We start from the raw sequence: 19,657 nt of genomic DNA, 5'->3' as shown, positions 1-19,657 counted from the left end.
ACAGGTCCCACCCCCCACGCCAGAACACGCAAGGCGCGCGCGCACTCTCAGATCGGCTCTCGCCTGGCTGGGTCGGGCGCGCAGGCGCAGTGGAGAGGCCGCGTGGGGGAGGAAGGCGGCGCTGGGCCAGAGAGGCCCGCCGCGGGATATTCCGGGGCGGCGAGAGCGGTACGACCCTGTGACGGGGGGAATGGGCGTCACGCTCCTCCTTCCCCGTTTCCTTTCTCCCCTGCACTAGGGAAGGCGCACTCCCCGGGGTGGACGGGGAAAAGCCGGAGTGGGAGGTTAGTGGGCCCCCTTGGGGGCAGAGGGCCAGTGGGAGGGGTCAGAGTGGGGAGGGGAGGCCTCTGACCCCGGTCCCCGAGGGCCGCGGGGGCTCCCGGGGTCTCTGCACCCCGCGACCCCCGCTTGCGCTCACCTGCCCTTCCCAGGGATGTGGGGCTGGCTTGGTGAGGGGCGGGCTGCAGTCCAGCCTTGGCGAGTTGGCCTCCTGCCCGTTACCCAGCCCCGGCTCCTTGAGTTTGTCTGCTTCTCTTGTCTTCCCTTCCCTTTTCCAGCTTGGGTCTTGAGATGACTTTGTGACTCGTTTGCCAGGCGCTTCTGTGGTGTGGAGAGTGAGTCCACTGCCTTCACTGTCATGCCGATGAGTGGCTCCCCCCTGTTCCAGGGGGTTCCCTGGTTTCTCATTTCACCAGAGGCTGCATCAGCCAGGGATTAAGACTGGAAAGATGAAGAGAGGGGGAGGGAGGGGGGAACAGACAGGCCGTGTGTATCCTCTTTTATAGCACCTACACAAATAGATCACAAAGGCATGCAGAGTACCAACTTTTTCATTGAATTTTGGGTTCCTGGAAGGCTCCTTCAGGCTTGAAGAGGGAGGTTTGGGAACAAAAAGGAAGTTTTGCGTTCCATACTGGGCAGTAAATGAACTTTGCCATCCTGGGAGATTGAATGGACTGAATTTATAAACGGGGTAACAAAAGGGCATATGATGGAGTCATGTTGGGTTCCCTGGGAAAAGCTGGGAGATTGGGAGATACTTAAACCCGGGCTGCTGGACAGAGGAAGGGCACTGCTTACCTGGTTGTGTCTGGTTCTTGTGATTGGTCATTGTCTCTGCTGTCTGCTGGCTTTTTAAAGGGATCGTTAAAAGCTTGTGGAATGCAACAGTAAGGTTTGATTTATTGCATTTCAAACTGAACTCCCATTCAAACTGAGTTCCATTGGTTAGTTGAAATCCAGTTTAGTGGATCACAGCCATCATTTAAAAAAAAAAAAAAAAAAAGGTAGAAGCCATCAGAGCGCATTTTACTTAGTAAGACCAAGTATTGTTTCTTGACAGTTGCTTCAGGTATACATACATTCATACATATGTGAATGTGTCAAGTGTTAATACCATGTGTTTCTTTGTGTGTCACAGAAAACTTCGAAATGGATTGGTCTCCCTTATCTTCCTATTTGCTGCCTTTCCTTCCTCAGCCTGAGTGTTCAGTCATTTGAAAATGTACACAAGGACTCAGCCCACTGGGAACGTACAGTAAAGAGCAGAGTGTGTCTCTTTAGAGAGGTACTGCCCAAGAAGAAGGACAATTTACTCCTCACTCGTGGAGATACATGCAGTTGAAGAACAAGCATTTTGTTGGAGTAGGAAGTATGTTGGTTTACTTAGGAAGGATAGAAAGGAGGATGAACCTGTCTTTGGTACACTCCCTGGTGGTCTTTGTAAGTTTGGGTTCCGGGAGTTGTTGTGAGAGGGAGCAAGGAGTTTAGATGAAAAGGGGTCTGCTCTGGTTTTTGTTTTTCCGTGGATGGAATTGTTCATTTAACGCTTAGAGCTTCTTGGGTGTATGTTTCCTATGGACATTTTTGCATATGATGTTGATTTTATGGTTGTAAAGCTGGTGTGATCCATTGCCAAATAGCACTTGTCATGGAAGTGGATCTCTGAGGATCACTACAAGGTGTTTCTTATGTATTACTATTTTTTGTAAGTTTAGTTCTTCATTTTGAGGGAGAGAGAGTGTGTGTGCATGAGTGGGGAAGGGGGCAGAGAGACAGGGAGAGAGAATCCCAAGCAGGCCTGGGGCTGTCAGCACAAAGCCTGATGCCGGTCTCAATACCATGAACTGTGAGATCACGACCTGAGGCGAAACCAAGAATTGGATGCTTAACCAACTGAACCACCCAGACACCCCTATGTATTACTATTTCTTAATCTGAACATGTGGGGGATTCCCGGTCTATTTCTGCCTGTGCCTAATTAAGGTTTTTAAACCACATATTACTGGAGAGAAGAAGGAACTTTTCAAAAAGCCTGAAATGATAATTGAATCAAATGTGCTGTGGAATCCATGAAGAAATGGTGGCCAAAACATTTTATTATTGCTCCTGAATGTCAGGGATAAAAACCTTGCGTGGAATCCATTTTCGGGTGGTACTCTGTTGGGTGCTAGACATGATTATTTAGGCTCTCCTCGACATTTAGAATCTTAGATGATGTAAAAGTCCTTTAAAACCTATTTTGTCCCAATTTTGTGTTGGGGAAAATGGATTTTACTTTTGTTTTTGTTACTTGGATAGTTGTTATGGCTGTGTGGCGGGGGGCCTTGGGGCCCCCAAAGGTCTCTTTTTGAAGGTCTCAAAAATCAGGTTACAAGTTAGCCTTCCTTTTAGAGGTTATGAGTTAGCCCTCATTTTAGAGGCTGATGGTTTTCTTTGGGTTGTACCTCACTGTTGTGCGATTTTACATGTGTATTAGCAATGACAACCAGGTTGGAAGAGAGAACTGATTCAAATTCCAGAAATGTTGCTCTGGGTGAGGTAATATGCTTTATTTCTTTCTTTCTTTCTTTTTTTTTTTTAATTATTATTATTTTTTTAATGTTTATTTATTTTTGAGAGAGACAGAGACAGAATGTGAGTGGGTTGAGGCAGAGAGAGAGGGAGGTACAGAATCTGAAGCAGGCTCCAGGCTCGGAACTGTCAGCACAGAGCCTGACGTGGGGTTCAAACTCACGAGCTGTGAGATCATGACCTAAGCCGAAGTTGGACGCTTAACCGACTGAGCCACCCTGGCGCCCTGGTAATATGCTTTCTTATTAACACATCAGTTAGCTCATTATTTATTCCTGAAACACAACTCAGAGTGGGAAAGTCCCCCTGTCAAAAACTTTCTAAAAATCATTTATGTCTTTAGAAAAGGGAAGGAGCACTTTTCCATGTTTACTTTCAGCTGAAAAACACTTTTAGGAGTGAGTGACCCATAGTGGGGGGTACCTGGATGGCTCAGTTGGTTAAGGGTCTAACTCTTGATTTTGGGTCAGGTTATGATCTCTGTTTGTGAGATCAAGCCTCATGTCTGGCTGTGCGCTAACAGTGAGAAGCCTGCTTGGGATTTTCTCTCTCACTCTTTCTGCTCCTCCCCTACTTGTGTTGTCTCTCTTTCTCTCTCTCTCTCAAAATAAACAAACGTTAAAAAATTTAGGGGCACCTGGGTGGCTCAGTCGATTGAGTGTCCAGATCTTGGTTTCAGCTAAGCTCATGATCTCGTGGTTCGTGGGTTCTTGCCCCATATCAGGCTCTGCACTGGCAGCGTGGAACCTGCTTGGGATTCTTTCTCTCCTTTTCTCTGCCCCTCCTCTGCTTGTCCTCCTTCTCTCTCTCTCAAAATAAATAAACATTAAAATTAATCAACTAATTAATTAAAAGACATACCCATAGTGCTGCCTTGAGAATCAGGGAGCAAGGCTCTTCTCCCTGGTCAGCATCTGGGAAACAAACTGCTTACAGTGCAGACCTGGTCCTTACTGGTTAATCCAGAGAGGGATTCCCCGCTTAAGATGACCCTCTTCATGAGGCCCGCTAAAGCATTTTCATTTCCATGCCTCTTCGCTCTTCACTATGACCCCTGCTTGACAGAGAGTTGCTGAGGCCTGGAGAGGTTGATTCCAGGGGAGGGTGAGGGTGGAAGAGATATGCTTTCTGTGAGCAGCATCCTCTCTTTGAGTCCAGGGGCTCCCCTAGGCTTTTCTTTTTCTCTATTGCCCGCCTGCCCAACTGACAGTTCCATAAACCTGGCTCCTTGCCACTGGCCCAGTAGAGGTACTAATGGGAAGGAAGTATATAACTGATTAAGTAGGACTTAACTTTGCCTTATACAGTTTTTCTGAGTTTTGACCAAACCAAGATTGTTACAAACTTACTTCTGGAACTATAGGTGTTTGTACACCTGTGAGGTCAGGAAGGAGGGGGAGCAAGTCTGGAGTAGATAAAATCCACATATTGAAAAACCAACTTGAATAATTGAGAATTGTCATATGCATTAAGGAACCACTATTTTATTTTTTTTTAGTGTTTATTTTGAGAGAGAGAGAGAGAGTGTGCTCCTGCACACACAAGAGGGAGGGGCAGAGGGAGAGCCTGTGCTGTCAGCGCAGAGCCTGTTGCAGGACAAGGGGGCTCCATCTGGTGAATTGACCTGAACCAAAATCAAGAGTCAGAAGCTGAATGGACTGAGCCACTACGGAGCCGTCCAGGCGCCCCAAGAACCACTATTTAAATACTTTTGTAACAGGGTGGAGCATAAGGTAAATAAATAAACAAGCCTAGGTCAAGGACCCTGGAAACATTTTATCTTTGTGAATCACATTGAGAAATGGGGTCCTCACTGGTAGCCTTTGTAGAAACAGCCCACTGTGCCTTGGAGGGATGCTTTGTTTATTGATAGTGATGCTGGGAAAACTGACACTTTGGCCGGTGAATCAGATCAGCTCAGCTTCGGTCCTCATCTGGGCTGGGTGTAGGGTAGATATTTATTGAAAAGACAGCTTTATTTTATTTTATTTTATTTTATTTTATTTATTTTTTTAGAGAGCACAAGTAGGGAGGGGGCAGAGGGAAAGAGAGGGAGAATCTTAGGCAGGCTCCTAGCGCAGCGTGGAGCCCAACACAGGGCTCAATCTCACAACTGTGAGATCATGACCTGAGCCAAAATCAAGAGTCAGACCATTAACTGACTTAGCCACCCAGGTGCCTATGAAGAGACAGCTTTTTAATTTCCGAGTTTTAAAAGATTTGACAGAGGAGAAAGAGCGCTTGCCCTCTGTGTGGCATGCTTGTTTCTGTGAAGTTTATTAATGGTTAAAGCAGCATCTTAGCTGTGTAGGGTACAGTGGAAACAGCTTTCTGACCTTGGACAGTCGACAAGGTGCTTAGCATTTTGGACTTCATTTCTTCATCTGCAAAATGGTACTTTACTGAGCCCCCAGAACTATTCAAAACCCTTAACAGAGTCAACCCCTTACAGACTGTTGCTCTTTATCATTTGTCTATATATTTCTGTTCGGTGCTCAAGAAGGGAATCATCCAGGGGCTCCTGGCTGGCTCAGTCGGTAGAGCACGCAACTCTTGATCTTGGGGTTGTAAATTTGAGCCCCCCACGTTGGGTGTAGAGATTACTTAAAAATAAAATCTCAAAAGAAAAAAAAAGTAACCACCCAACAAAATGATCTATGAAAGTACTTTGAGAATTGTAACATGTTATACTTGTGTGAAGTTAAAAAAAAAAAACCCCACAAAATTTCCTAAAAGAGAATAATTGGGCAACAAAACAGTAATGAGTTTTAAAGCAACAAGTAGGAGTACTTATTGGTACAGAAAGATTGGGGTGAGATCTGCAGGAGATGGGAGGGACTCCTGCATGATAGGTCAGGGAGTCTTTTTTTTGATTCCTGGAAGCCGACAAGCTTCTGCTTTTTCCTGCTTTAATTAAGAAGGACATTTCTGGGGCGCCTGGGTGGCGCAGTCGGTTAAGCGTCCGACTTCAGCCAGGTCACGATCTCGCGGTCCGTGAGTTCGAGCCCCGCATCGGGCTCTGGGCTGATGGCTCGGAGCCTGGAGCCTGTTTCCCATTCTGTGTCTCCCTCTCTCTCTGCCCCTCCCCCGTTCATGATCTGTCTCTCTCTGTCCCAAAAATAAATAAACGTTGAAAAAAAAAAAATTTAAAAAAAAAAAAAAGAAGGACATTTCTATCCTTACGGTAGGTGTATTTCCTTTTTGTGGCTGGGCCTTGCATTTGTGTAGTGTTTCTTTTCATTTACTGACATGTCCTTTGAACATGCCTATGTGATTGTGCTGAACTTTTAATTTTTGTCTCTTAGGAGTCCGTTCCTCTTTAAATTTTTTTTTTTCAACGTTTATTTATTTTTGGGACAGAGAGAGACAGAGCATGAACGGGGGAGGGGCAGAGAGAGAGGGAGACACAGAATCGGAAACAGGCTCCAGGCTCCGAGCCACCAGCCCAGAGCCCGACGCGGGGCTCGAACTCACGGACCGCGAGATCGTGACCTGGCTGAAGTCGGACGCTTAACCGACTGCGCCACCCAGGCGTCCCAGTCCGTTCCTCTTTAGACGGCTTTATATGGTACCTAACATGCCAGACACTTAAAGATGGAAATTGTTCAGGTGGAAACAATGAATAAATAAATATATATGTATATTTAACATGTATCTGTGACACTAAGTATACCATTTTGTTACTCCTTGCTCAAGGAATGGTACATTCCTGCTTTCCACAAAGCACCAGAGGTATAGGCTCTTTCTGTCTGCTTTTCCAGCTTAGTCTCTATGTGTTAAAATTAGCTAAACATGTTCATTGTGTCTTGGAGGCTTCCCCAAGTCACTAGGAGCTAGAATGAAGGGCACAAGAAAGACCCCCCCCCTCCCCCCAGCATGGGGCCTCTCTGGGACTGGAGCACGAATGAATTGCAATTGTAGATTAATTGTATTCATTTAACAGATACTTAGTGAACTCCATTTGGATACATTGTTCTGAGCCCTCTGAGTGTGCAGGTCCCTGCCCTCACTGAGTGTCTTTCTGATGGGACCTATAGGGCCATGCTAAGTAAAATACTCACCTGCTTGGCCCTCCCTGGCCTCCAAAACCGAAGGGAGATCTTAAAGCTAAACCAGGATGGAAAGTGAGCACAATTCTTGGATTTTATTAAGTAATCTCTCTTTCTTTCATTCCTTCCCTCCTTCCTTCTCTTGCTCCCCCATCCCCCTCTCCCTGGAGAGGTTGTGATTCATACTCTAAACCTGGAGGGCAATACTTGGTGCTGACCAGGAAGTGGCATGAAAAGCCATCTCTGGCACTGGAGTCTTCCGAATAGCTGGCCTCTGAATGAGAGTGTTGTAGAGGAGGAAATATCATTGGGGTTAGTTTCCTGTGCACACAAGACTCAGAGTGACATTGCTTGTGAAACAAAGCATTATATATAGACCGCTCTGAAGTGAATCAGGGCTGTGTCTGCATGATGGATTTATGCTAGGAAATAACATCAGGGTCAGTTGGAGTTGCTTTGAAGTAAATTGCTGCTTCCATTATTACTCTTGCCTGATCCGAACCAGTTATTTAGTGGTGGGATGAGGGACCTTTCCACAGTGGGCACTGTAGGCACTAGGCCCAGGAGATGATTCCAGGGGCTGGTATACATGGCACGGGCTAATCCTCCCATGACTAGCACCATGGTTCTCCCAAAGCATGTTTGCATGTGATGTCCTGGTTCCTGATACACAGATAACAGCTCTACAGGGTCTGGATTTCCTTCTGTGTGGAGCCGTGGGTGAGGGGAGTCTCTCTTTCTGTTGGCTACCTCATTTTAAAATTTTTAAAAAATTTGCCCTCGGGGGAAGGGCAGAGAGAGGGGAAGACACAGAATCCGAAGCAGGCTCCAGGTTTTGAACTGTTAGCACAGAGCTGGGTGCAGGGCTCGAACTCGGACTGCGAGATCATGACCTGAGCCAAAGTCAGACGTTTAACTGACTGAGTCACCCAGGTGCCCTGGCCACCTCATTTATTTTATTCAACAGGTATTCATTGCACTCCTATCAAGACCTGCTGGGGCGGGAGTAGAGGGGACCACAGATTTTTTTTTTTTTTTTTTTTTTTTTTTTTTTGAGAAATAAGGGACACGTGTACAATAAGTGAATGTATTTGGTTCTTGTGTGCTTTCAAGTTCATGGGAATGCTTACTGCTGTCCATTTGATGTCTTAAGTCCTTTGGGTGTGGAGGTCACTATCAGATCCACTGAAGGGCTAGTGAAAAGTCTTTGAATTGGACCTTTTCTTGTGAAAATGGAAGTACCTGCTGGAGATGTCAATGTATTACCCCTGTGTCTGAGGGCAGTACATATAATCCTCATGATCTGAGTCTATATGACCCCTGAATTCCTGTAGTGAGTTCAGATGCCACGTTATCAAGATCTCTGCAGAGTCTCTGAGTTTTGGAGAGTAGCAAGGACTGGAATGTTAAGGGTTATCAGCCTTATCTCAAAAAAGTATCTAAATTTATGCGGTGACTGAGTTTGGATAGTGAACGTTGGCGCTGTGAGAGTTCCTCTGGCACAGGATCCCCAGATGTCCTCGGTGTGCAGGAGGGGTAGCAAGTGATGCTGTGGTTTTACACAAGGCTGCCTGGGGGAGATGCGATTGGCACTAGGGCAGATTTAGCTGGGCAGAGCTGGGCATAGGTTGTGGGGGCGGCTTGTGAGCAAGGCACGGAGAGGAGGTCTGGCTTTGGGTTTGTGCCCAGGCTGCCCTGCGGATTTTAGAGAGGTGCCTTGAGTCGTGGGTTTGTTGTACCCAAGTCGGGAAAGTTACTGGGAAGCCCCCAGCACTTCGGCAGCCCTGGGACTAACGTAAGTGTCACTGAGGAAGAGGTGCGGTGTGAAGAGGCAGGGTGTTGCAGTTCTCGGGAGAGGGAATGTGGGTGGGTGGTGCTGGGCTAATCTTGAGGGTTCTGTGGAGGAGCTGAGGAGCCTCTTTCCTCCCTGGGAGTGAGAACAAGGGCCCGCCAGCGTCAGATGGGAAAGCTTGGCTGAGATCGGAGGTAGCCGCCGCCTGGACCAGACGGACTGCTTTTCAGAGCCTTTTTTTTTTTTTTTTTTTAGGCCAATTTTTAGTTATTGCTCAGAGTGTGGAACTCTTCTTGCCACCTACACTACACATTGTCCTCAAAAACTTAAATTGGATTAAAGTGAATAATTTTCACCTGGTGCTTATATAGTTCGGTTGATTCAGCAAGCATTGGGTTGGGGATGAGTAAAATGTGTATGTGATACCAGTGATGGAATGGGGATGATTTAACAGTTGGAAAAATACTAATAGTAAAATTAAAGTTAAACTACATTAACTGTTGAGTAAGAGCATGGGTTCAGATTTCAATTTTGTCACTCCTGGCCGTGTGACCTTGGGCAAATTATCTAACCTCGCAGGGCCTCATTCCTTCATGTGTAAAATGAGGCTGATACTAATACCTATTTTATAGTTTTGTGAGGCTTAAAGAAGATGATAATGTAAAGCACTTAGTCTAGCGCCTGATGCTTTATAACTATTAGGTAAATTTTCATAAAGAAAGAAAACTGAGAAAGACCAGATGACCCTTAAAACTGCTTCTTGCCCTAAGCTCCCTTTTGAGAAGTGAGCTTTGCATGGCAGAGTGAAGCTGTACAGTGTGTGGGAAGACCCTTGGGCTGAAGCTGGGCCTGGTTCTGGTTCTGGTTCTGCCCATGGCCAGCTGTGGGGCTTCAGAGAGAGAGAGACACACACACAGAATCCAAAGCAGGCTCCAGACTCTGAGCTGTCAGCACAGAGCCCGACACGGGGCTCAAACCCATGAACCGCGAGATCATGACCTGAGCCGAAGTTGGATGCTTAACCAACTGAGCCACCCAGGCACCCTGTCCTTTGTTTTTTTCATCTTTTTTTTTTTTAATGTTTGTTTATTTTTGAGAGAGTACAAGTGGGGAAGGGGAAAAGAGAGAGGGAGATAGAGAATCCCAAGCAGGCCCCATGCCATCAGTAAAGAGCCTGATGCGTGGCTCAAACCCACAAACCGTGAGGTCGTGACTTGAGCCGGAGTCAAGAATCGGGACACTTAACCAGCTGAGCCACCCAGGCTCCCCCGTGCTCTGTCCTTTGCATGGCTTATCTCATGACCAGCTGTGTGTAGGTGTTCCAGATGGGGAAATTGAAGCTCATAGTTCCTTGTCCAGGGTCACCTAGCTATAAAGGTAAAGCTGGCCTCTTCTGATTGTCTTTCATTCGGTATGTCAGACGTTAGTAGTTCTAGAAGTTAGCTGCCTTTCTTTGCATTTAATTTTCTGATCATAACTACATTTTGGCCAATGCTTCCTGGGTTGTCTTAAGGAAAACACTGGAGAATAAGCTTGTAATTTGAGGCTAAATTGTAGTTAATAAGCATTTCTGGAGTGTCTAGATGTTTCTGTGGAAGTAAATAGTGGCTCCCGCTCCCACCCTTGTTAAATAAAATCTTAGGTGCTTTGAAGTTACAGGAGGGAAGGCTGTGTGTAAATACTCCAGTGGTAGAGGCCTTTCTCAGCAGAAAGTTCTCGATGAGGCCCTCTGTAGCCAAATATTTGGGTAGAAGAACAGGCATGTTTTGCAGCTAGAATTGCTGGCTGGCTATAGGATTTTCTTAAACGTACCCCTAACTGATGCTCAGGTCTTGCAGGCAGCTGGGGCTGCCATATTTGTTGGGGCTAGGGAGCTGTGGGGTTGGGGTTCTGCAAGTTGGAGGAGTCGGTTTGGGGTTGGTGTTTGTTCTTCTGTCTCCACCTTGTTGTCCCAAACACGGCTTTCAGCTGTAGAGCGGGGCAGGTAATTTTTCTGTGTTATATTGTTGTTTGGGAGACTGACCCAGATAGAGGCTTTGGTCGGTGACGTGGCGAGGGCATCCTTTGGCTCTACTTGACTAGCCTTGAGCTATCCAGGTGTTCTGGCTTTTATATCTGGGGAAAGGTGATATGGTGACAAGACAAGCTGGCAGTTGGTCAGGTAGTCTGCTTTCAGGGAGTAAAAGTTCTGGTTTCAGGAGACACAGGAGTGTCAGAGGCACTGGTGTGTAGGCTCTCCTCTGTGGAGGACTTGGGAAGGGGTCACCGGCTGGTTGTGTACCAGAGGATTCCTGCTTTCTTCCTGCCGATGGAAGTCTGTAACCAGGAAGGCATCCTCTGTGCTATTGTATTATAGCAAGAACTGCTGTGGGCCGTGCCAGCTCTCTGACCCCAGTGAGAATATGAATCAGCAAAACTGGAGCTAGAGTTCCACCTAATCATCCGTGTATCTTTTAACCACTAAGATTTATATTTAGTGACTAATGATCTTATGCTAGAAGTACCACCTCCCACATGAGTCCCCAGCAGGTTGGCTCTGAGTAAGGACACTGACTTAGAAATAACCCCTTTCCCCCTCTTTTCCTGCAGGATTTGCCATGGCTTTCTTTGCTGGGCTCTGGTGCCCCTTCACCCGTGCAGGCAGAGCCCTCAGCCAGCGCAGTTTCAGGTAACTTTCCCATTCGGTTCTTAAAGCTGTGTCTTTGAGTAAACCTCCCATCAGGGCTGGGCATCACATGACTCGAAAGGGAGTGGGAACCCAGAGAGGTAGGCTTGGCATCTGGGAAAGCTTAAGGGGCCAGAGCGGCTGGGGTTTGGTCAGGTCAGGTAAGAGGATTGGTAAGGAGGTGACTTTGCTGTTGGAGGTAGGTTAGGGAGTGGCCTACGGTAGATGTAACTTCGGTCCTTGCTGGACTCTGACATTTCTTGATCTTGCCATTCCCCCAGTGCATGAAAACCTTTTCTTTTAAAAATGGAATCTCTTTTTATTTTTATTTTTTTAATTTTTATTTTTAACGTTTATTTATTTTTGAGACAGAGAGAGACAGAGCATGAACAGGGGAGGGGCAGAGAGAGAGGGAGACACAGAATCTGAAACAGGCTCCAGGCTCTGAGCGGTCGAACTCACGGACCGTGAGATCATGACCTGAGCCGAAGTCGGACACTTAACTGACCAAGCCACCCAGGAGCCCCTGGAATCTCTTTTTATTTTTTTTTTTTTTAATTTTTTTTTTTTTTAAACGTTTATTTTTGAGACAGAGAGAGACAGAGCATGAACCGGGGAGGGGCAGAGAGAGAGGGAGACACAGAATCGGAAACAGGCTCCAGGCTCTGAGCCATCAGCCCAGAGCCCGACGCGGGGCTCGAACTCACGGACCGCGAGATCGTGACCTGGCTGAAGTCGGACGCTTAACCGACTGCGCCACCCAGGCGCCCCAGGAATCTCTTTTTAAAAAGTTACATGCTTACTACCAAAACTCAGGCACGGTGGAAGTATGACAGCCTCCCCTCCTTATAGATGCTAAGCCAGGACGCAGAGCACCGGGTGTGTTCCTGTTGGCAAACGTGCCTTCTGGCCCCATTCGTGCACTCACTCCCTGGCGTTTACTGAGCACTGTGCCTAGGGTTGGTCATAGATGAATAAGAATTGCTTCCTGTCCTGAAAGAGTCTTCACAGTTGGCCACAGGAGCAAACTCGGAAACAAATAACTCTGAGGAAATGTGACCAGTATAATAATAGAGGTTTGTACGGTGCTTTGGATGGCTTGAGACAGGAGCTGCTAATGGACAAGGAGGGGGAAGGGAGAGCGGAGGCAGCCTTCCCACAAGGGAAGTGGGAGCAGGACCGTCCAGGCCTCCAGGGCGGGCTAAGAGGCATGGTGTGCCCGGAGGGCACAGGTCACTCTGGTCAATGGGAAGAGGTTGTGGACCTCAGCAGGTAAGGGGGGGGCCAGACTGTCGACAGTGTAGACAGTGGTGGACCACTGTACAGTTTTAAGTGGTGGTGGGGGTGGGGGGGTTGGCCTCAGTTTAATGTTCTGATGAGAGCCCTTGGTCTGCAATGTGAGGCACACAGAACCACTTGGGACACTAATGTAACAGTCTTGGCGCAAGAGAGAAAGCTGTGGAACTGACAGAGTGTTGGTGGGGTTGGAGGGAAGGGACAGAGGGGCTTTGCAGGTAGTGGCAATAGGACTTGGCAGCCAGGGTGTTGATGGAGAGAGAGGTTTATGGCTTGGGGGCTGGAGAAGCCATTTTCTAGAAAGAAAATATGGCAGCAGGGGGAGGTTTGCAAGGGGAGACGATGAGGTCATTGTGGGACCTATTGAGCCTGCAGTATCAGTAGGACACGTTGCGGGGAGCTTGGAGTGAATGCAGGGCTAGAGTACAGGTGAGAAGTGGGGCCGGAGATGAAATTTACTAGTTGGAAACAGAGGGAACCAATGAGATTACCTGGAGCAGGCATGTGGAATTCGAGGGGAGAGCCTAGGATTACCCGGGACAATGCCAGCACTTCAGGAAAATAGAAATCCACCTGTTATCAGACTGCTTAATAATAGTTTGTCTGCCTTTAATAGGTATTCTTTAAAACAAATTCCAGTCTAGTGGGGCAAATGCATTGAGACAAAAGATTGTTACCTTGACTTATTTCTGGTTTCTCCTATATTATGTCAGGGGACCCCCTTAGCAAACCTACTCATGTTGTCTAGTTACCAGCAACACACAGATGGGAAGTTTGGGAATCGGTGTATTGTGGGGGAGCAGGTTTTGCAGGCTAGGTAATGGGTGAGGCCTGGCCCGTAAAATATTCCCTTAATCCTCAGAGTTCTTTTGAATACTAAAGGCTTTCAGTTAGGTGGCCATGAAGATCGTTGTAACAGAGAATCGGGTTCTCCTTAAAACCCCTCCAAGGTGAGATGTTGACCTGGCAGCAGAAGCTTTTGACCGTGAGGAAACTGTCTTGGTCACAGAGAAGTCTTCACAAGAACCCGACTTTCCGTCAGGGCCCTGGGTTTTGCTCTGTTCAGCATGTTGTTGCTAATGTTTGATCTCTCCCAGGCCTTGCCCTCTGAGGCCTCTGCACCCTGGCCAGGAAAGATACAGACTTCAGACATTTTTTCTCTTTCCCTAGCACCACTGGGAGCCTCGATGCAATTCAGAAGATGACGCGTGTACGTGTGGTGGACAACAGTGCCCTGGGGAACACCCCATACCATCGCCCTCCTCGTTGCATCCACGTCTATAACAAGAGTGGGGTGGGCAAGGTGGGTGACCGGATACTGCTGGCCATCAAGGGACAGAAGAAAAAGGCACTCATTGTGGGGCATCGCATGCCTGGTCCCCGGATGACCCCCAGGTTTGACTCTAACAATGTGGTCCTCATTGAGGACAATGGGAACCCTGTGGGGACCCGAATTAAGACACCCATCCCCACCAGCCTGCGCCAGAGGGAAGGTGAATTTTCCAAAGTGCTGGCCATTGCTCAGAACTTTGTGTGAGCAGTGGCCAGGCCACTGGCTGCACTGGGACTCATGGGAGGGGACTCGGGGCCTCATGCCAGGGAACAGTGTCCTGTGAAAAAATAAACCTTTTCCTGTGTGTTCCTTCCTGAGCTTTCTGGGATGTAGTCATGAGGTAAATGGCACCAAAGCAGTTAAAAGGTGGCCAACCCTTGTCTGGCCACACAAGGTGGCGGTCTTTGCAGGGAGTAGCCTATGAGCCCATCCAGGATTGTCAAGCTCTGGAGAATGGATGTCCAAACCAAATGCCAATTCATACGTGTGCACTTGGACTTTGTCACTTTCTAACCAGGCAAGATTTTATTTTGTTTTATTTTTTTGCCAGCCAGCAATTTTTTTGTGTGTCAGAGGGTTTGAGATGTTAAATGGTTATGGAGATTACAGGGTTAGCATGAAAAAGAGCAGAGGGACTTGTTTAATCTAGTGGAATATTGCCTTCAGGCTTCGATGGAACCCAGACGGTAATCCTCTCTCTGCTGTGGAGTACCCTCTGCTAGGGAGCAGAAGCACTCCTCTGTGTTCAGTAGAAAGCTTCTGCCCTTGACTGCCGGGGGAATGGAGCCCTTACATTTTGCAGATGACCTAATCTTGGGCCTATGTAGGTGGGTCCCATTTGTTTGTTGATCTTCTCAGGGAGATTTGGGGGGGCTCCCTTAGTTCCCTTAACGAAATCTCATCAACTCGTTTGTAAGTCCATTCACTCAAGTTATCCTGAGCACATGCTTGTAGTATATTCCAGTGGCCTCTGAGAGGCAGAGTAGCCCAATGATCAAGAACACAGGCTCCAGGGCGCCGGGGTGGCTCAGTCGATTAAACATCCGACTCTTGATTTCAGGTCGTGATTTCACGGTTTGTGAGATTGAGCCCAGTGTTGGGCTCTGTGCTGAGAGTGCAAAGCCTGCTTGGGATTCTCTCTCTCCCTCTCTCTGCCCCTCCCTGTGCTTGTGGGCACAGGTGCGCTCACTCTATCTCAATATAAACATTTAAAATATAAATAAAATAAAGAACACAGGCTCTGTAGCCAGACTGCCTGGGTTTGAATCCTGACTCCGCCACTTACCACCTAATGACTTTGGGCAAGTTGTTTAACTTCTTTGGTCCTCAGTTTCTTCACCTGTAAAATGGGGATATAACAATGGCACCTACTTGGTAGGATTGATGTGAGAGTTCAGTGAGGTAGTACCTCTGAGTACCTGGCAATAATGAGCATTCAGTAGGTATTAGCTGGTTTTTTGTTGTCGTTTCTATGCATGTGCCAGCACTGAGAAACAGCAGTGAGTGCAAGTAGGGATGGTCCTTGCCCTCATGGAGCCTATGGTGTCCCTTGGGAAATCAACACAGATCACATAATTCAAATGCAAATTCTCAGGTGTGAAAGTGCCTCTGATAGAGGGGTTAGACTTTTCTGAGGGATTGGAGGCAGCTTCTCTGAGAAAGGGTTGCATCAGCTGCTTCATGAGAAATGAATAGAAGTGATAGAAGTCAGGATAGTGATGGGGGTGGGGAGGAGTGTGGACAGGAAAGGGGAAGAGGGAAACCTATCTAGGCAGGAATTATGAGTATAGATCTATAAATAATTATTGAGTTATGCACATCATGTGCTTTATTATACCTTAGCAAAAATCAATGAGTAGGCATTAGTTAGGCTAGAGAGGAGGGAAAAATGTTCCGGGCAGGGGGGAGAGCATGTGCAAAAGCCCTGTGGCAGGAGTGAATGGTATAAGTACCAGGGACTTGAAAAAGCCAGTGTGGCCAGAGCAGGGAGAGTGAGACAGAGTGTGGTGTTGGCTGAGAGTAGGAGAAGAGCAGGGCCAGGCTGTGCGAGACCTCATAGGCCCCAGGCAGCTTTCCTTGCCTTTCCAGCTTACGTTGAGGGTACTGTTGTGGGGTATTTAGCATGTGGGGTAGGGGTGGTGGGAGAGGAGATGTGCTTAGATTTGCTCTGTGGACAGGGGCTGAGGGAAGCCAAAATGGGTAGCATAGGCTCTGCAGCAGGCCCTGCGAAAATGATGATGTGTTGGGTGAGGAGGGTAGTAAAGGAGGGAAGGAGAAGCCTTTAGGAAGTACAGTTGACTAGGCTTGGTGGTGCATTAAGATGGTGGGGATGGCCAAGAATGGGTCATGGGTTTCTGGCTTCCATGCCTGGATGGTGTGAGGGGGCAGTACCCTAGGAGAGGTCTGGGTAGCAGGGAGGGAGCAATTAGGGGCATCTGGAAGGGGATGCCTTTGAGACATCCAAGAGATATCAGGTAGGTAGCTGGATATAAATGATCTCTTAAATTGGAATGGCACTTAGTATCTGTTTTGAAAGTATGTGTATGTCTGTCCTTGGATTCCTCACAGTCCTTAGGTTTGGCAGGCATTGGTCCATGGTTTAGATGAGGACACTGAGTTTCAGAGGTAACTTGATTTCACAGGGTCTTAAAACTCCTTGGTAGTAAAGCTGGTCTGGAGGTCAGATCCTGGGACTTGTAACTGCGGAGTCTTCCCACAGCATTATGGGGTCTTAATTTTGTGGTTGATGAGTCCTCCCCACCTTGAATGGATTCTCTAGCTGTGAGCCTAGAGGATAATTTGTGTTTCCTGAAGTCAGTGGGTACACCTTGGAGCCTGTTGCCTGCTATGTCTTGACTGCAGTGAGGTGAGGGCTCGTAGTTTTCCGTCTACTTGGTTGAGGCGTGCACCGCTCCCCAGGGCCCCTCCGACAAAGCTTGATTCAGGGTCCCCCTGGGTACTTGAGGAGCTGATGTCCTTTTCCATCTGGCCCTGTGGAAGGACTGATAGAGTCTGTGGCTGACATGCTCTGCTGCAGTGGCTGACCGTGGCCAAGGAGGAGGGATCACACGCAGCCTGGGTCCTGCTTTGTCAGTGTTGAGTGTCTCCAACTGTAGCAGCTGGTACTCAGCAAGCTCTTAATTTCTCTGCTTTCTGGGCTGCTGCTTCCCAAAGGCTTTGGGGGAAAGAGACCCCTGTCCTGAGGCAAAGGAAAAGCAGAACTGTTATTCTCAGCCGGGTACCACCTGCTCGGGGGCTGGGCCTTTGCTCTTTCCTGAGCTGCCCTTTCTCTTCACAGGTCACTTGCCTTCTGGGGTCAGACTCACTCCTTCCTGTGCCCTTAGTCAGCAGCCAGCTTGTGGTGTGGATCCTTTCACGAGTTTGCAGGGTCCTGCCGCTCTGCCGCATTCCCTCTGCCGCTGGGGCCTACCCAAGTCATTCAAATGACTGTCCTCGCTGTCCCTTCCTCTGCTCTTCACTCTTCCCCAAGGTGTTCTGTGCTGACCACTGGAAGGCTGTGGTTTCCACAAAGCCGAGTGGCCGGACCCTGCTCTCCGCCTGTGACGCAGGCCTTCCCAGCGCACAGCCCAGAATAGCCTCAGCTTTGCTGCTTTTCCAGCTGCCCTATCACTTTGCAAACTGGGATCTAATTTGCTGTCCACCCTCCCCGCCCCAGTCTCTCAGCCAGTACCACTTTCTTCGCTCATGAAATATTTATAATCACAGATTATGTTTCCCTATGAGTATAAGCTTGCTTTTGTTTTTTTCCCTTCCGCGCCCTTAAGAAGCTGCCCCTGACAGGTCAAAGAGCCTCATGTCTCTTGGTTCATAGGCTTCATCACTCTGCCTCCTGCAGTGTTTGGCTCTACCTGTGGTTTTACTCCCTCTGCTACAGCGCCACCAAAGAAATGTGATGGAAGGGCTGTAGGTTGGGAGACCTGCACTCCACTTGGGCCTATGCTACTTCCTAGTTTTGTGACTTTGGGCAAGCCACAGCCTCGGAGTTGCACAGGGGCCTGGTGCTCAGGGGACCCAGCCAGTGGGGTGCCTCTGGAGTAGTCCAGACATGCTTCTGGCTGCAACCCTTGCCCCAGCCACTTTGAAGAGTATGTCTTTGGCTGCAGGTAGGGACCTGGTCAAAGAATGTGCAGAGATCATCCTGTCGCCACCAACATTCCTGGCGAACAGAAGCCAGGCACCTCTGGCAGGGTGGCCTCTTCCTGGGTGAAGGGCAGTTCCCTCTTGAGACTTAAGCCCGGCCTTGCTTTAGCGAGGGCGGGCTGTGAGAGGGAGAGAGAGAGAGAGACCATTGTGAGGCAGGACTCATGGGAGGAGAGGAACCCCTCCCTCAGCAGGGGAGCAAGCCCCAGGGGCTACCTCCTCTGGAGCCCACAGGCTCTGGCCTCTCCTGGGCACAGCCTCCTTAGCTTTTCTGCTCCCTCCCCTCATTGCCTTTCTTGGCCTCTTCCTCATGTTCTCTCTGGTTCTTCCTCAGCTGCTGAGAATTCTTGTTTTTGATGAAAATTGCATGATACTGGAATCAAATGATTAACTGAAATTCAAATCTGTCCTGGCAGCTGCATTTCTTCCTTCCTCTGATTTTGTAATTCAATCTTTAACAAAAAGTTTCAGGATTTTGTTTTATTCTTTCCCACCTGGAGGATGGATAGAGATCACAGTTCAGTACCCCTTGGCATTTTAGACATTTGCTGAATTGTTTTCCCAAATATTAGTCATTTTCCAAATTGTTGGGAGTTCCCAGGTTCACAGTGGTCATGAGTTTGCTTCTCAGTTTTCAGCATCAAGGTAGTGTCTTTATGATTTTTTTTTGCCTTTATGATTTTTTAACACCAGTGGTTTCCAGCCAGATTCAGGAACAGTAATGCCTCTTGTCATTTGCTTGATATTATGACAGACTGTCTCAAGACATACTATAAGCTGGTTTTGTTTTTGTTTTTATTTTTTTTAATGGAAGTGAACTTAAACATTTTGGGAATTTCACAAGAGCTCTTGAATAATCGGGATACCCTTGGATAGTTTGAAACCTTCCTTTGAAATTGCTTTTAGGCCAAATGTTTACCTGCCAAATAGAGGCAACTGTTGGTCAATCGGGACTGATGATCCAATGTGGGATCAGAGCCACCCTCCCAGGTCCCCACTCCCTGCTCTGGGCTCCCTGTTGATTTGTACCACTCCGGAAGGCAGGAGGGCACAGTGCCAGTGCAAGAAGAGAGAAAGAGGCCTCTCTCACATGCTGGCTTTTTCAAGGGATGTTGCTCCTGGCCTGTACTGGATGTCACGGGCTGGAGGTGGCTGTGCCACCCCATGCCCAGAGACTAAGCCAGTGCCCTTCCTGGTTGGCACACAGGGCCAGGGGGTGGAGCTTCCCTTAGTCCGTGGACCTCGTTGTCCCTGTCCTTAACCAACTACCTGAACGTACTGATTTGCTGCCAGCTCTGGTTAAAGGTTTGCTGGTGAAGGAGAATAAACCTTTGCTTGAAATGAAGTTTTAGGGTTGTCTGTGGATTTTGTTTCTCCAGGTTTGTCCCCAAAATATGCGAAACATTGAGAATTAGTTACATAGTTTTCCACATATTTGGAAGAGACTTTGCCGCAGATCTCCTGTCCCATAGGCTTCCCTTTGTACTTAATTAAGTTGATTTTTGGTA

The 19,657-nt window shown here is 47.9% G+C and overlaps 1 protein-coding gene across 2 annotated transcripts; it reads left to right on the top strand.

Annotated features, from left to right (window-relative positions):
• The first annotated feature begins 40 nt into the window (after positions 1 to 40).
• On the top strand, positions 41 to 14,305 carry MRPL14 (mitochondrial ribosomal protein L14). 2 transcript variants are annotated; one of them, XM_045498389.1, is made up of 3 exons: positions 41 to 168; positions 11,284 to 11,362; positions 13,826 to 14,305. In XM_045498389.1, the coding sequence occupies exons 2-3, from the start codon at positions 11,292 to 11,294 to the stop codon at positions 14,190 to 14,192; spliced, it is 438 nt and encodes a 145-aa protein (XP_045354345.1). In that variant the 5' UTR covers positions 41 to 168; positions 11,284 to 11,291; the 3' UTR covers positions 14,193 to 14,305. The 2 variants fall into 2 exon arrangements, with proteins under 2 accessions (XP_045354345.1, XP_045354346.1); XM_045498390.1 differs by lacking the exon at positions 41 to 168 and adding an exon at positions 175 to 284.
• Positions 14,306 to 19,657: the final 5,352 nt, after the last annotated feature.

Source organism: Leopardus geoffroyi, chromosome B2 (genome assembly GCF_018350155.1).
Source record: "Leopardus geoffroyi isolate Oge1 chromosome B2, O.geoffroyi_Oge1_pat1.0, whole genome shotgun sequence".
Classification (NCBI taxonomy): Eukaryota; Metazoa; Chordata; class Mammalia; order Carnivora; family Felidae; genus Leopardus; species Leopardus geoffroyi.
The sequence above is the reverse complement of the archived record's forward strand: the minus strand, read 5'-3'. Positions and strand labels throughout refer to the sequence as shown.

Bases quoted from the DNA above. Each gene is read 5' to 3' on its own strand.
- MRPL14 (XM_045498389.1), top strand. From the start codon at position 11,292: ATGGCTTTCTTTGCTGGGCTCTGGTGCCCCTTCACCCGTGCAGGCAGA. The intron at 11,363-13,825 runs GTAACTTTCCCA...CTCTTTCCCTAG, and splicing joins CTCAGCCAGCGCAGTTTCAG to CACCACTGGGAGCCTCGATG.